Genomic DNA, 14,324 nt, shown 5'->3' with positions numbered 1-14,324 from the left:
AGAAATACAATATCTTGACAACTATTTTCCCTTATTACCCGCTTCTTTCAAGACCAGACGAACGGGCGACTAAGAGATCTCATTTAGTTAACAATTAGATTTAATCTTAATGAACCTATTTTTTTCAGTACCCAAAAAAGAAAATTGAAGCTTCATTCAATCTAAAACAACACTTGCAAACCGGCTCACCTGAGAGATTTACAAAGACACTATTACTCACTATCATTCAATTTATCTTCAACCATTTTCTACTTTACCTAGAGACTCGCCTCCCATAAACCTTTTGGGACGATACTACATTATTGACCACCCTTGGCATTATCTGTCGTATTTGTAACATGGTTTTATTGGGCCATGTGCCCAGGTGGACATCGCTGCCCAAAGCGACGATAAAACAACTTAATCGCCATTAACGTCAGCCCGCGTAATGGATCAGCTCGTTCTAAACCATTGAGTTTCAATCATTTGTCTACCACACAGTCACAAGGTACTGCAAACATGTATATGTGTATGAAATATAGGTGTCACATCTCTTATCCATGTTCAATAAAATTCTACTATAAGTAGCAATATAAAAATATGCAATATTGTATAGTACAAGCATAATAAAATTTTAAAAAGTTAATGCGAATACCTTTGCGGCTGTCAACTGTGAACGTTCACAGAATGAAAGAACCTTACGTAAGGAAGCTAAGATGCTAAAAAGAAATAGAAAATCGCAAAGGAATTTGCAAGTAAGTGTAAGATGTCCTGCTTATTTTGAAAACGCATTTTATGTTGTGTTTACTTAACCTCCTTTCAACAACAATATAGGTAAACACGTTACCTAAATACAATTTCGGAGGAAAAGCTCCAGCTTCTCCCAGCAATATTAGCCATAACATTTAATTACAGTCATTACTAACGACTGGGAATAAAAACTTATTGTTTTCATTTCTGCAACAATATAATGGGAATGGTCGTTAAACAAACCACTTATTCGTACTAGGTTTTAATCTAAAAAAAGCGATACTTAATAAATGTGATACACAAAAAACATTGTCTATTTTTTTAACGTATACCACGTATTCATAAATGACCTGAGGCTAGGTTTACAAAAATGAATAATTTCTTGACTATTGAACATTTCTGAAGCTTGACAATACTAAGAAAGTTCCCAAGTTAGACTTATAGGTACATTACATTTCTATAGAGGATTAAATAATGAATATCGGTTCTCCCTGGTGGAATTCGATAAGGAAATTCGCCTATATTTAAGTCTAAAGAAGATGATTTTATTACCTAGTGCTGTTGGATATTAATGAGACAAAGACGCTCTATTTAAATAGGTATCTACATATTTTTTAAGAAACAGAAAGTTACATCGATATAAAATGCCTGAAATAATTTGTAAGATCTAGTTCACATATCTTTTAACATAACCTATCGAGAGAATACTATTGGCTTTTCATTTTATTAGCTCATAATAATCGTAAAAAATTTTATTGCTCTCGAAGAGAAAAAAGTAATGTAGTTCAACCATAAGAATGTGACCTAAAAATGGTTTCGATAGAACTTTTACTGTAAATGAAAAGGCGAAGAACGTATCATATTTGATATGACCAAAGAAAATATCGTTTACTTTGAGCGTCGTCTTATTCTCATATCATTATGTACATAGTGCTCTGTGGACCGACGAATTTCGATTTGCCACCCGTCGTGCCGATTCACGGCGTGCCCAACGCGCAGACAATAGCGTAACTTTAATCAAACTAAGGTTAAAGCGGCTACAATCTTAGTACAATAGTTTTCGGTATTACTACTTCTTAATATCATTATATACTCAGTTTGCAGAAACTAGCTAAAGATGTTAAATGAGAAACTTAACTCTGGTGGTTCGTCTGTTGTGCTTTAATGGCTACACTGTTGAACCGACTCGAACTAATTTTGTTACAAGCCATACTCATTCTTATTTATCATGAAATATCAATGGACAACTCACTCACGGTAATTTGAATCCAACCTAATACTATTAGTTTTAGATCAATTTTAATTATGCATATAAAGGCTATGTAGTTTCGAAATACATTTCTAAAATTCTACACATTTTCTCTTAGACGTAAAAGGAGTTAAAGTTCAAGTGATCTAATAAATTCTAATTAAGAAAGATAAGGTCAGGCACTAGGTATTTAATTTAAAATAACTGTTGTTTTATTAATGTCCTTTATAATATTAATAACATGAACATAGTCTGAGGGTATTGTTCAAATAATAACGTAATGAAAACTATTGTGAAGTTGCGGTGGTAAATTAAAACTTTCATTAGTTTTATCTCATTATTAAAACAGTTCTTTTACAGTTTCGGCGTTTTATTTGACCAAACATGCACAAAAACGAACTAACAAATACGAATCTGCATTATCAAGCTATTGTTTGTAGATCACACAAAGAATCTTCCATTGGATTCCTATAAAGTTCTGGCGATCAATTGGTATTTGGAAGTGGCTGAGGTGACCTTTTTTACTAAAACATCTCAGAAATATATCTACTTTTAATTTTCTTCAAGTAGTGATCTCGCTCTGTGTCTGGAACGAAATTATACCCGTGATTTGAAGGCGATGAAAACGATGACACGTGCAGCAATGCAATCATCCAAAGTCCAAATCAATACTCCTATAAATTGCGACGATATTACAAACATTATTATAAGCAAATGTTTACCAGAAATCCCAGATAGCCGGCTCTACGTAATCGGATGATATTGAACAGGGATTGGGTGGGATTCGACACTCAGCGTTAGATTACGTCAGTCCTTCATATGTGAGAAATATTTACTTTGTCAGACAAACGTCCGACAGATATCATAAGCATTTTCCTTTAACATAAAGTTTCCCTTTATCTTGACAAAAGAAAAATGTAACAGCTGACTGTTATACAAAGTTAGAGCTTTCCCAAGTTTTGACGTAATCATTTATGTTCTGTCAAACTTGGTTATAACATAAAAAGTGAGTACCTGTTTTTCTGAGCAACTATTATTGTTGAACTTTCGTCTACGTGTATTGAAAAACATAGAACTGTATATAAAAAATGACAATATGGTTTGGCTAAGATTGGATGTTGATGACAAACTACTAGGCATACAAAACGTCTATTCAAAGCCTCAACTGATAACGACTTATAAAATACACTCTTTTAATCTTTATAACAACCGTAATTAAATTAAGCGTGGGAGTTTACAAAAAATGTTAATTATAACTACGGAACCAGAATTATATTTTTCATATTTCGTGTAATTTAGTCTAACGAGATGATCCAATTAAGATGACATTCATGTCGGGTGCGATGTAACATAAAATCTTTCTTTTACCAACAGATGTTACGACAGCAAACACGGGTCTGCAATAAAATTTTAATTAACTTTGCCGACGTCACTCTGTGTATTTTTATTATTTAACGGCATATTCGCATTGAATATTTATTTGGACAACTCCTAATGGTTCAGAAACATACGATTTATGCACTATAAAAATCTTTTTTGTAGATATTCCGCGTCTATTTACAGGATTTGCTACTCTGCATTCTGTATGAAAGAATTAACTTTAGTAGAAAACTTTTGCTTCTTTACTCTGCAATTAGTTTCGATTGTGACTATCTTCAGATGAGAGTTGTGGCCCTAATGATCACTATTCAGCTGCGCGGGAAGCTACTATTCATAAATACTTTTCGCACTTTGGCCTAAATATTCCAACTAATTGCTCCTTAGCATCTTATTGAAATATTAATTATGGTAATGAAAAAAGTCTAAAAGATTTGAACGAACAAAATGTTTCGTTTCATTCCATTTGCTATCGGCACACAAGGCAGAGTGAAATTTGAGAGCTAATTGTAAATAGGATAATTTTTATTCAACAATAACTTTTACTTATTGTTAAATTTTAGTGTGTGCTTCACCACTAAATCCATTAAAAAAGCATCTACATCGTACAACGTGATAAATTAACTGTAACATATTATCAAACAAAAACAAGAAAAGCAAAAATAATTCACATCTACATCCGGAAGGCGAGGTTTAATTACAAATCCCATGTATGGTGGCTGCTACAATTATGGCAATTTAGTCGCACCCTTGTTAATTACACCGGACACACCTCCCTATTACCACGTGCGATAACCAACCAAACATCTAACCGTTACACTTGGAAAAAATACACGATCCGAGCCTGTTTTTATCATTTTTATTGTATAGATTGCAGAAAAATACTGCCTGTACCTTCCGAGCTGGAGATTTTTTGTGGAGTTATTTTATTGTATCGCAAATCGAAAAATTTCGATTCTTATCGTCATTCGTGCAGTACATTTTAATCATCCACGTCAAATACTATAATATAATTAGTTACTAGAAGCTTCATGTCAAAACTCCAACTCAGTATGGCGTAAAATCATACTATTCCATCGAAAGATGTTGAAAAGTTTTTTTTGTACATAGAGCGGAGTATAAGAGCGATAATCCTCGACGGATTAATGATCACAATAAATTCATGTCGGCGAAACAGGTGGATGCTGTAACATTAACGAAATCCTTGCCAAAACAAAACAACATTCGTCTAACATTACAACAAGGTTTTGTTTCAATCAAGTGCCATAAAAATGATATCTGATTTCTGATGTATAACTAAAATAGAGCTCTATTAATAAATGTAACATTTGAGCACTTCACATAAAAGTTAATCGTATGTCAGTCTTCACAAAGAACTCGTATTAGACGGTAATAAACTTTTAGCAGAACATTAGTGCCACCTGCGAGATATGTGCCAAATATACTCATCTGACAACACTCCACACATACTCACACCACATTACTACGTCTCGTGTCGTTCAAACAGCTATTTAAACCAACGGAAGTCGTCACATATCAATTATAAGTATGATAATAAAAATATAAGTCAGCAAGCGAATGAGGGGACTGGATATCTAAGGGAGAAGCCTTTGCTCAACTGTTGGACACAGATACAGACTAGTTAAAGAAATAGGATTGAATTGAGAACCACCTCCTTTTTTGAAGTCGGTTAAAAATATAGAAGATCAATTCTGATTGTCTGAAAATCATTCAGAATAATCGATATCACATAAAAGAAATTTAATTTGCGCTAAAAGTATTTTTAAATTGTTGACGATGTCCCAGACATCTGTTAATAGTGACCGATAAATCACCGAGTTTTACTGCTTTTCGCAGTATTCATTTGGCCAGGTATATTTTACTATTGTCTGTCTTCACAGACGCCGTGCCTACTTAAAGAATCTTAGCTATTTGGCTCGTTGGTAACAACTGCCGCATTCATGACCTACATACGAATCGGGAATACCTTGTTCCGTAATAAGACTAATACATTCAGAGAGATATAAAGTATACGACTGGGATAATATTAAAAAGGAAGTAGGGAACAAAAAAACCTTCCTGGCGAATAAAGAATACTTGAAACGTAGTATTAAATAAAAGTACCTACAAGGATTTTTTTATACGGAACCTTGTATTAGGAAAACCTCTTACAGGCATTGTGTACATTATACAGTGTCGGTTTTTGTTATATTTTTCATAATTTTCTTTCCTAACAGATTCTGTAGCCAGCCCTTACCAATTAACAGTAGCACTTGAGTGCTTAACTAGGCGTAAAATCTTTATTTCAAAACATTTGCATTTATTGTTATGGCCTTTCCAGAGGTCTAACCATTTCATTCCGACCGTAAACTTGGTTATGTATAATTTATTAAGGGCTTAACATTTACATTCAACGTTATGGTTCCATCTGGTTAAATGCTGGGAATACAATTAAAATAGTATGTCTAACGTCCGGGTTATAACAAAAAGTCAAATACTTACGTCGTATAGTATCTAAGCGTTATGCAAGGACTTCAAATTGATTATTATTAGAGGTATTATTTGTATGTCTGTTCATCATATCGGTACTATGGAGTTCCGGACTTTTAGAAGGCGTGCGTGGTGCCGAAGCCTACACGTAGAGGCCCATTTAGACAGTTTTAATATTCAAAAAGTATGTAAGGTGTCACAAACAATTTAGTATTATTATTATGAGCCCGTATTGTCCTACTGCTGGGCAAAGGCCTCCCCCATAGCTCTCCACTTAAATGATCTCCAGCGGTCTGTATACAATTTGGATGGTAAGAGTCAAGCTTGTCTCTCCATCTTAAATAACGTAATAATAATAATTTGAAATTGATATTTTTAAGAAAAAATAAGACATTAGCGGTGGATATGATTTATTTTCTAACATAATCAAGTGTTTTATTTCATTTTACTTTTTGTCTATTTTGCTACTGTAAGCGTGTTCCGAATACCTTCTTTGCGAAATGTTCAACTCGATATTTAATCTGGGTGATACACTGTTTTCAAAAGTGCAAAGTATGACCAAGATGTACTCAAAATCTGAAAAACAAATGAAAAGTTTTAGTATGAAACACTAAATGTCTCTTCAAATATTAATGTGATATTAAACGTACGCTGGTATACGCCATCAGGTTGAAGTCGAAAAATCCGTAAGCTGATATTTTGCTCGGTTTTTGGGCTCTGTAAATAATATTTTTTTATTATGAAATAATACATTTTCAGATACTTAAATATCTCGTCGACGAAAAAATACCTTATCAGCACGAGGAGAAAATTACGGCGTTCTTTTGCGTCTATGTTATACCATTCACTGTTGTAAATCGCATCACTCACTTCCATACTCTGAAAACCAAAAGTTAGTATTACGATAGTAGCAAAAGTTGGTTTCGTTTTCTCTATCTTATAAGTTTATGCAATTTTTAAAATCAGAAAATGATTTAAAAGTTACCGATCTCATAATGTTATCTCCGTAGTTGCAGTACAAATACATTTGCAGCAAACTATGCGTTAAGAAAGATGCAAAAGTGGCCATTATCATGATGTTTTCGTTAGCCTGAAACCATAAAATATTGAGATTCAAAGGAAAGCTTAAACAAACATGGATTACGGGATAATATAGAAAATGTTACCGTTATATTGAATCCCGTGACGCAAATAATAACGGAACTAGTAAATGCGTTGAGTAATAACGGCTTTGAAAATATTATCTCTAACAGATCCACACATCTGAAATAATAAACAAATAAATATATCACCACTATTCAGACAGACTTTAACAAACCACAAGTTAAGCCTGCAAATCGATACCTCCTAAGTATACTGAGTCATCTAACAAATTTAGGTATTTTATTATTTTTTTATAAATGTACATAATAAACCATGATCTTCATGTTAGTGTTTTTTTTATTACTATAATGTCAGTTGTGTTATTTTATTGTCAGTTATGTTATTTTTTAGGAGGTTTCGAAATGACTTTTGATTCGCTTTCCACTTCCAATATTAACCAATCATACTTAGTTTTCAATCTGTCTATAAGTATAATAAGAGTCATTTTATACGAATTAATCATACCTCATTAACTCCACGTGTCGAGCAATGAGCTTCTTGAATTTCAATTTAAACTGTTCGCCTGTAGTTCCGTCCACCACTCTCTCCATATCATATTGTAATAGTACAAACTGAATGTGAACAAACGCGCAACAAGTGAAGAAAAGACTGTCTAAACCATAGATAAAGAATACTGCTTCAAATGCTAAAAAAAGTAAAAAATATATCATAAAATGATAAATATCATCTAACTGCTGGTAACGAATATCAAGGATCTTTGAAAATGACAGTCGGGACTCGCAATTTAACGTGCTTTCCGAAACGCGGAGGTATGGTCACCCATCCACCGATTAACCTCGGTAAGCGTAGCTTAACCTGAAAGATCACTGTCGCTTTCTTAGCCACGAGCTCCTCACTTGATACTGGACACAAATAAGATATTTTTATAATCATATTTAAGCAAAAATAAAGTACAGTCACAAAAAGGCATTTTAGAACATTAATAAACACGTTTAAAAATCAAATAACATAAAAGCAGCTCGTAAAGGTAGCATAAATACTTACAAGCCCACATTTGGTGAAGAGAAATAAGGGTATAGCGCCATATTGCCGATATATCAAACGGATAAAACGCGATAAACGGCAAAATCAACTGAAATTCACCGGTACTGTAATAATGCGATATCATTAAAGCTGATGCTTGCACTGCAAATAGCAACACGCCGTTTATAACCAAAAACAATGTTTTGTTTAAAATTCCATTAAGTATCGAAAGTTTTTCGGCAAGCAGTTTCTTTATAAAGGAATCTCTATCTTGGTCGGATGACGATAGATCCAATTGCAATCGGCCTAATATCTCGATTACTTCGTTAACTCGATGAGCGTAATACAGAGTAGTGACCGTTCTAAAATTGCATAAGAGTCGAAGAGTAACACAAGGAAATAGAGACGTGATTTCCAAGAAACTCTTCCCGGTTGCAAATGCATCGATTAACCAAAACGCTTCAGCCAATGCCTGTAGATCCGAGGAAACCAAATGAAATATGTACAGCCGATGATGACGTAAACGTTCAAACATTGTTCTGTTGTCATCTTCGATGTCTAAATGCAAGCCGATTAGTTTCATAAAGAAATTCACTCTTTTTATACAATTCGCAAATTCGTCAGGCATTTTTCAGCGTTTTAAGTTCTACAATGTCTGACTTCCGATGAGAATGTTTTTCCAATAATGTATTTCTTAGAAGAAGGTGTTGAAAAGAAAACACACTAATTACACAGTGAAATATATTATTTCTCATACATGGTGTAAAAACATTGATTCGTGACCCTATACTTAATGACATGCACTTTGTAATTCAACATTATCTACTTGCAATAATGCCTTATAAATACCTATGTTTCGGTTTAGAATATGCTTAACAAATACTACTCATTACATTAATATAATATATTATTATTAACTACTACAAACTGCAACTATTACAAACACTCTGTAGTTTGAGGTAAAAAGAAATGATATACGTTTAACCTGCATTTAAACACCTAAGTAACAATTTGGTGTTAATAACAGACAGTTTCATTCAGGGTATAATTTAGTTCTCTACTGTTGATGGAATCATTAAATGTCAACTTTTTATGATTAAAAACTTTCAATTATATAAATGTATCAGAAAATTAATATTTTGAAAACATAGTCGTATTGGAATTATTCCGAGGAATCTTTTCAGTAACATGGTTTAGTGAGCATCATTAAATATATAGAGAAGAATTCGTAAACGAGGGTGAAATCGAGCAAGCCGGCTGGTAAAAACTGTATTTAAAATATAAGCTTAAGTATCACATAATTTATTCGACCTCATAAATAAAACGTTAGAAGTCAATAGATGGTTATATCTAGCCGCAAATGCGGTACATTTTCCTCACTTCCATGTATTACTGGTGCCAATAACAAATACGCTAGAAGGATTTATGTGAGGTCGCGGTATTGCAATAAATCTGCTATTATGGCAGATCATATAAACCACTGATCACACGATCTAAGTGCAATCACCACCCAATAAAACGCGAATATTATTCACAACGTGAATCCACGAAGTATTCAATTTGCCTACATTTTATACACATTATGTTATCGTACCTACAAAACGTAGTTCCATCTTCTACACGAACTTAATCTTGGTATGATATCGTAATATGTATAAAATGTAGGCACAGGCTGGATATTCCGTCAAAGCGTGTGTTTGATCAATTGCATATTGACTTAATAATCTAATAAACGAATAAATATTTTACACTTATTCAACTTCGTAATTTCAGTGTTTAACACTAGTTTCTGCAAGATATTAGCGTTTGTTATGTAACATTTTCTAGAGCTAAAACAATATAAACGAAACTGTTTTCTGTATGCAATGTGCCTGATACCTTTTAATAGCAATGTCAGCTTTCAGAAACAGTAACATTTTTTTCCAAAAGGCAAATCAAATAAAAATCCATGTGCATTTTTACATAAATTCACGCCCTCTTTTAGATAGGGACAAACAATAATTGCTTTCTGTGTGGGGTTTGCTTTTACGGCTTTTTACCATGTTAAAATAATGTCGTAAAAATAAATATATTAACAACAACGGAAACCAAGATCAAAATCATAGCGTTTTGCCTTTATCAAAAAATATTGACTGACTTTAAGTGAAGTATTTGGAGGGAAATAATACGCCTACCACTTTTATTGTCAACCATAACAAAGTTTGATACAACAAACACTGGAAATAAAATGAACCAGGAAGTAATCTTTGTACGACAAGACGAGCATAAAAAAAAATCGAGCAGTTTTTATCCAGGATATTTTTTATTATTGTTATTTGATGGTATCTGTTGCCTAGCAACCACACTCCCGTCACAAGAAAGGCAAGCAAAAAGTTGTACAAAGGGCCTGTTTCACGGCTTGAGAATAAGGCCTGGTTTCACTACTCCTAAATATCCAAATAGCTTATCAAATGAAATTTCATACATTTGCTGTCACTTTTTTTAGCAGTCAGGTTATATGACACTTATTCTGTAAAACTGGCTTACAGCATAGGAAACTTAACCGTAATTTATCGATAAATGACTGCAAATGTTATAAAACTGTTGTCAAAATGTCACCTGCCGCGCAATTCTCTACAGTCGGTGATGTCGAGTATTGAGAGTTTGACATTTAAAATTTACTGACAAAATAGTTCTTACAGAGCCCGGTTGGGGCGCTAAACTGATATACGTGTAAAACGATAGCTAGCCGGTTGTTGGTAGTCGATAGTAGTAGAGTATCGAGCTACTGACAATCTAAATAATACTTATTTAAAAGCTCTGTAAACCGGGCTTTTAGCTTACATAATTTCACAACAAAAAAGAAACTAAATTTTTCCCCATCCTGTTATTCCTTCATTCTGTTTAGTTTGAACTACTATAACCGAGCGGGAATGTTGTTGATGACGGTTTAATTAATGAGTTGCAATTTAACAAATTTGTAAACTGCATAATATCCGTCAAGAAGTGTTGAAACATGTTTCTAACAGCTTTTTAATTCAAACTCGGACGGAATGGGTGTATCTTTATGCCATTATACCTTTTGCTAAACTGACTACAGTGTAGTCAGTTTAGCAAAAGGTATAATTATTCACTTATGTGAATATAATGAATTATTACAATATCACGCCTGTTTACTCGAGAGTGTAGGCCGAAGAGTAAAAAATACAACCACGATTCGCCATTAACCATAATGAAGTAAAACAAAAAAAAATATAATGCGAATGTTTTGAACTTCCGAAATGGAATAGTTTCCGAAAAAGTAAGTGAAAAATACTGCGTCTGCAATTTGCAATTCGTTAGTTGGATATTTTTGGCAAAGTGCGGATGGACCATTAACTACCTAAAATATTACCTATATCTCTTTGAGTTATATATCCGCAGCTTAGTGCCAAGGTCTTAAATTTTATTTCCTATCTCAATATAGAAAATAAAATTACGAAGATTTATGATCCTTGTTATGGAATGCTGTTTTAATAATATACTAAAAGTTAATACTCGGTGCAGAATATAAACATTACTTGTGATATGCATTGTGTATGCAAATCCAGAAGCGAAATATGTTATGCATACATATGTAAGTATATTAAGATCTTAGTCATGATAGACTTGATTTAGCAGTGCGAAATAAGACCACGATGTACTCAAAATCTGAAACACAAAAATATATATTATTTATATCGAAACTGCACTTAATAACGCCTTCTAAGATATATATTTAAGATCAATTTTACTCACCCGTGTAAACGCTTTCAGATTGACATCGGCAAAACCATAAGCTGTAAACTTACAGGGCTTTTGTGACCTAAAACAAACGTATCAATTAAAAACAGTATATACGTATTTTACTAAATTATTTCAACAACTCTTAATGAAAGGAACTCGTTGCTTAGTTAACAACAACCGCGCGGATCGATCTCTGAGGTTAAGCTACCTACGCTTTCCGCGGTTGTTCTGTGGATGGGTGGCCATTTTATACATATCGAGTTCCTGTTTCGAAAGGCACGTTTCGTGGCTGTCATTTTGGAAGATCTTTGACAGTCGTTAACAGTAGTCAGAAGCTTGAGAGTTTGACAACCAGTCTTACCGACGCGACGGGTATCGTGCTATAGTCCAGGTAACTGGATTGTGGAGGTCCGATAGGCAGTCGCTCCATGTAAAATACTGTTATTCAGCTGTATCCGGTGAGACTGGAAGCCGGCTTCAACATTGTTGGAAAAAAGGATAGGCTGATAAATAACTCGGCAACCCTTAATCAACCAAAATTATTGGTTTAAAAGCGAATTCGGTCGATTGCCGTGGTTGCTTTTTATTGATTTGAATGCGTGTAACAAAACTAAAATATTAAAGCCCTTACCTTATAATAACTGTAAGCATATATTTCCTCTCGGTTGCTCCTGCTTCATACCATCGACTGTCGTAAATAGCATCGCCTACTCCCGTACTCTGGAATATTAACTTATTTAAATAAAGAAACACAAATATCGATTAACAACACACGCATTCTTAAACTAAGCCGAGCTCCTACTACTGGTAACTAAATAACAGCTTACCTTTACCTATTTAGATAATGTTATATTATATTATTCTAATTTTAAAGTAAAAATTTGTCTTACCGATATCATAACGTTATCTCCATAATGACAATAGCAGAAAACTTGTAACATTCCAAAGCTAAGAAAAGCGCAGAAGGGAGCCATTAGCGCGATATTTTCTATCGCCTGAAATATCATTATCATATGAATTCAATCGACCAATAACGATATTAAAATGTATATTATGATTAGCAAATGGTTGTTATGTTATTTTTCTTACCATAAGATTGAAACCTGTGGCACAAATAATTAGAGAACTAGTCATAAAATTTAATAAAGTTGACTTCGAATACACCGCATCTAATAATTGTACGCACCTAAAAAGAAAACACGAGCTATATTCAAAATCAATTCAATTTATTCCCAAATTCGTTCTTAGTAAAGATAATTTCAACGGAAATATAAAACGTCTTTACTTTTAAAACATTTGGCGACGAAATTCTGACTTTTTCTGGCAGAGATCCACGATGACTCAAAGTTAAAAACCCAAATGAAAATTTATGCGAACTCGAAATATCCATTTTCAGTTTTTATTGAATTTGTCTCGATTGCAAAAAGCCTGGCAAAAATAGTTTTAATTTCTGGCACGGTATATTAGTTATTATTGACCTATTAACTTAGTTACGTTTTCAAATATAATTACAGTTTTACCGTATTAGGTCTCTATGTCGATCTACGACTTGCACGAATTCCTTCCTAAATATTTCCACTCTTTCAGCTTCATTTAACTTCCAGGAGCCTTCCTTCACTATTTCTTTCATATCTTCTTGCAAGTACAGAAACTGCGTGTGAATAAACGTGCAGCAAGTTAAGAAAAAACTATCTGGTCCATACACAGCGAGTATTGCAACGCATGCTGAAATTAAATATTTTAAGGATGCGAAAATAATTTAATACAGATGACAGGTGTTAATTTCTTTTTTCATACATGTAATGAGTGCTTACCAGTCCACAACTGTTGAAGATAAACGAATGGCCAAGTCGTCACAGTGTATGCGTCAAATGGATACCATACTATAAACGGTAAAAAGAATTTGAGCTCGCCTTGAGTGAAATAGATAGTGGTAGTGACCACCAAAGGGCCAATTGCAAACGCAGCTACCCCTAAACCGAGCAGAGTAATAAGTAAGTTGCACACACTCCTTAATTGTTTGAACCATTTTTGAGTTATTTTCTCTAGAGCATCATTTTCACCACGTGGCATATTGTGTAACTTTCTCAAACATTCAATTATTTGGTTCACATACTGGCCGTTGTAAATATATAAAAAAACCTTGCAATTTCCTAGTATACACAGCGTCAGACAAGGCAGTAAGTGAGTTAGTTTTAAAAGACTTGCGCCACTACCAATAGCAATTCCTAACCAAACAACAGCACCAGCACAGCACATGTTAAATGAGAATAAATGAAAATAACACTTCCAATAATGCTTCATATTTTTGATTATGCCTCTTTCCTCAAAGCCATAAACTGACATGCCAATTAACTTCATAAAAGTATGAACTCTTTGAAATTGTTCTTCGAATTCTATAGGCATGTTGATTGAACCAAAGATATTAGATAAGTTAGTAAACCACCGTGATCTAGTCTGAAATGATTATGATTTTTTTACCAACGTTTATGTTAAGCAATTATGTTCAGTAAATACTGTATCAATGAAAATAAAACAAGCCTACTTACAATATAAAAGGTGTTTCAGTTTTGATATTGTTTACAGGCTTAAGACGTTATTTTTTTAC

At 33.5% G+C, this 14,324-nt stretch overlaps 3 protein-coding genes across 3 annotated transcripts; all 3 read right to left on the bottom strand.

The window, feature by feature from the left end:
• Positions 1 to 6,309: 6,309 nt before the first annotated feature.
• Positions 6,310 to 7,554, bottom strand: LOC142974150 (odorant receptor 4-like). The gene is made up of 6 exons (XM_076116312.1): positions 7,454 to 7,554; positions 7,012 to 7,108; positions 6,831 to 6,935; positions 6,636 to 6,724; positions 6,496 to 6,562; positions 6,310 to 6,421 (listed from the first exon to the last, which is right to left on the bottom strand). The coding sequence occupies exons 1-6, from the start codon at positions 7,537 to 7,539 to the stop codon at positions 6,362 to 6,364; spliced, it is 504 nt and encodes a 167-aa protein (XP_075972427.1). The 5' UTR covers positions 7,540 to 7,554; the 3' UTR covers positions 6,310 to 6,361.
• Positions 7,555 to 7,812: 258 nt separating this feature from the next.
• Positions 7,813 to 8,600, bottom strand: LOC142974201 (uncharacterized). Its single transcript, XM_076116365.1, has 2 exons — positions 8,040 to 8,600; positions 7,813 to 7,851 (listed from the first exon to the last, which is right to left on the bottom strand). Exons 1-2 carry the CDS (start codon positions 8,598 to 8,600, stop codon positions 7,813 to 7,815), a joined length of 600 nt encoding a protein of 199 aa, XP_075972480.1.
• A 2,984-nt stretch (positions 8,601 to 11,584) lies between these two features.
• LOC142974200 (odorant receptor 4-like) lies at positions 11,585 to 13,789 on the bottom strand. The gene is made up of 7 exons (XM_076116363.1): positions 13,531 to 13,789; positions 13,237 to 13,441; positions 12,806 to 12,902; positions 12,607 to 12,711; positions 12,348 to 12,436; positions 11,729 to 11,795; positions 11,585 to 11,641 (listed from the first exon to the last, which is right to left on the bottom strand). The coding sequence occupies exons 1-7, from the start codon at positions 13,787 to 13,789 to the stop codon at positions 11,585 to 11,587; spliced, it is 879 nt and encodes a 292-aa protein (XP_075972478.1).
• Positions 13,790 to 14,324: the final 535 nt, after the last annotated feature.

This window comes from Anticarsia gemmatalis, chromosome 7 (genome assembly GCF_050436995.1).
Source record: "Anticarsia gemmatalis isolate Benzon Research Colony breed Stoneville strain chromosome 7, ilAntGemm2 primary, whole genome shotgun sequence".
In the NCBI taxonomy this organism is placed as follows: domain Eukaryota; kingdom Metazoa; phylum Arthropoda; class Insecta; order Lepidoptera; family Erebidae; genus Anticarsia; species Anticarsia gemmatalis.
This window is presented reverse-complemented; position numbering and strand designations above follow the sequence as displayed.

Coding starts and splice junctions, on each gene's coding strand:
- LOC142974150 (XM_076116312.1), bottom strand. CDS start 7,539: ATGGAGAGAGTGGTGGACGGAACTACAGGCGAACAGTTTAAATTGAAA. Junction 7,109..7,453: donor CGACACGTGGAGTTAATGAG/GTATGATTAATT, acceptor TTATTATTTCAG/ATGTGTGGATCTGTTAGAGA. Junction 6,936..7,011: donor TCACGGGATTCAATATAACG/GTAACATTTTCT, acceptor TTATGGTTTCAG/GCTAACGAAAACATCATGAT.
- LOC142974201 (XM_076116365.1), bottom strand. CDS start 8,600: ATGCCTGACGAATTTGCGAATTGTATAAAAAGAGTGAATTTCTTTATG. Junction 7,852..8,039: donor TTTATCCGTTTGATATATCG/GCAATATGGCGC, acceptor ATTTGTGTCCAG/TATCAAGTGAGGAGCTCGTG.
- LOC142974200 (XM_076116363.1), bottom strand. CDS start 13,789: ATGCCACGTGGTGAAAATGATGCTCTAGAGAAAATAACTCAAAAATGG. Junction 13,442..13,530: donor TCTTCAACAGTTGTGGACTG/GTAAGCACTCAT, acceptor ATTTAATTTCAG/CATGCGTTGCAATACTCGCT. Junction 12,903..13,236: donor CGACATAGAGACCTAATACG/GTAAAACTGTAA, acceptor TTTTCTTTTTAG/GTGCGTACAATTATTAGATG.